This window comes from Terrapene carolina, unplaced genomic scaffold, assembly GCF_002925995.2.
Source record: "Terrapene carolina triunguis isolate 2854851 unplaced genomic scaffold, T_m_triunguis-2.0 Scaffold58, whole genome shotgun sequence".
Taxonomy (NCBI): domain Eukaryota; kingdom Metazoa; phylum Chordata; order Testudines; family Emydidae; genus Terrapene; species Terrapene triunguis.
In genome coordinates, this window is record NW_020664409.1 from 90,659,762 (window position 1) to 90,661,524 (window position 1,763).

Here is a 1,763-nt window from a genome sequence, read left to right on the forward strand (position 1 = left end):
AATCCACCAACCCACTAAAAGCAGGGGCTTACAAGATACCTGCTGCCACAGCAATGACATTTCCTGCAATGACATGAGGGACACTGCTACTAATTCATCATATGTTTGTGTATACAAAGCAAAATTGAGCTGTTTAGAAAGTCCTAAAGCAAGAATGTTCTCCCAAGACCTGGAGATACTGATCAGCATTAGTGCAATAATAACCAACACTGACTAGGAAGATTAGGCAAATATGGAGTTTTAATAAGTCATAAAAGAAACATCCCCAGCTAAAAATCCATTGCCAGCTAATATATTTCATGCTAATACAAGAGTGATGTGAGCCTGGTAAGACACGGGAAGAGTAAGACAGGAAAGAACATGAATGCAAAGCAAATGATGCCAATACCTTATGTGATAAAAGTATCTGCTTTTCTCCTGACGCTGGACGCGCCCGTCGCAGTTTAAATCTTACCACAAAAGCCCCCTGTGATGAACCTGAACAAGTTTACCAGCATGAAGAGCAAAGGAAAAAGCGAGGGAAGAGTGGATCTGCAGCCTGACCTCTCAGGGCAGCCCCAGCCCTCCAAAGGCTCCTATCTACCTCAGCGAAGGGACTTACCACAAGCGTGCAGCACAGGAACTTGTTCATTGTGGTCGGTGTGAGAAACCTCAGGGAGCTGGGACGCTAGACAGGGAGTTAGTGAAAGCTCCGGTCTCCTAGCTGCTGACATCCCCCCAACATGAAAGGCACGGTATATATATAGCCCCTGCTGCAACAGGAAGCATTAGCTCAGCTTTGATCACTCATTCCCTGTCCATCACCCAACTTTTTTTTTTTTTTTTTTAAGGAACTGTAAAACTTGATGACTTAATGGGACCCTTTCCGAGCTCACCACAGGCTGGAAAACGTAGGAGGGAGTGTCAGGGGCTGGCCTCTGACGGGCGGTGTCTGCTGGCTGCCTGCCTGCCTTGCCCTCTCTCTCTAGGGAGGGGGAGTCACTCACCTTCAGGCAGGGCAAGAGCGAGTCATCGGCGGCCCTGGGCTCATAGGAGACAGGTTTAAAAATATCTCCTCCGTCCAGCCTGCGCTGCAGAGACCTCTAGCGCTTTGCAGCTGCTGGTGCAACCTTCCCAAAGCTGTGGAGGACAGGGATCCTGCAGGGCAGGGACCTGGCTGCCCAGTGACTTGCTGCAGTGCAGGGCGTGGATAGGAAACCAGGGGACTCCACTGAGCTCCCCTCCCTTCTCATGCAGGAAAGTAACAAGCCACCTCATCTCTCCCCATCCACCCTGGTTCGCTTTGCTGGGGGCCTCAGCGGTGATTTTCCTGGGCCGTGAGGGTACCACAGAGCTGGGTGGGCCGCCTGCAGGTGTAAAGGCCTCTTCAGCCCCTAGGATGCAGGGGAAGGCAGCACAGGGGGGCTTTGCAGAAGGCGTGGGGGAGTGCAGTAGTGGTGGAATTATTTCCTAGCTGTACAGGGCTTGGAACATGCAGAAGTTCCAAGGATAATGATAATTCTTCCTATAAGTGATTCTAGCCAGAAAGGACAAAGACATTCATAATCTGAAAAAAACAAAGGCTCTAGCTGTGGAACCCTTACACTGGCAAGCACTTGCTCACAGGAGTAGCCCCATTGAAGTCAGTGGGGGTCAGCACTCATTCAAAGTGAGCCTGGGTCTTTTCTTCACTACCTTTGACTGAAATTGAAATAGATGGCAGGGTACGTACATATGTGGGTTTTTTTCTGTAGGCACCATAAGCCCCATCCTGCCTTCCTTGT

At 50.0% G+C, this 1,763-nt stretch overlaps 1 protein-coding gene across 1 annotated transcript in view; it reads right to left on the minus strand.

The window, feature by feature from the left end:
* Positions 1-693, minus strand: part of TNFRSF11B (TNF receptor superfamily member 11b) — a 25,764-nt gene extending 25,071 nt beyond the window's left edge. Inside the window, exon 1 of the mRNA XM_026659222.2 lies at positions 602-693. Within this exon, the coding sequence (XP_026515007.1) occupies positions 602-631 (30 nt within the window). The 5' untranslated portion in view covers positions 632-693. The remainder of the gene's footprint in view (positions 1-601) is intronic.
* Positions 694-1,763: the final 1,070 nt, after the last annotated feature.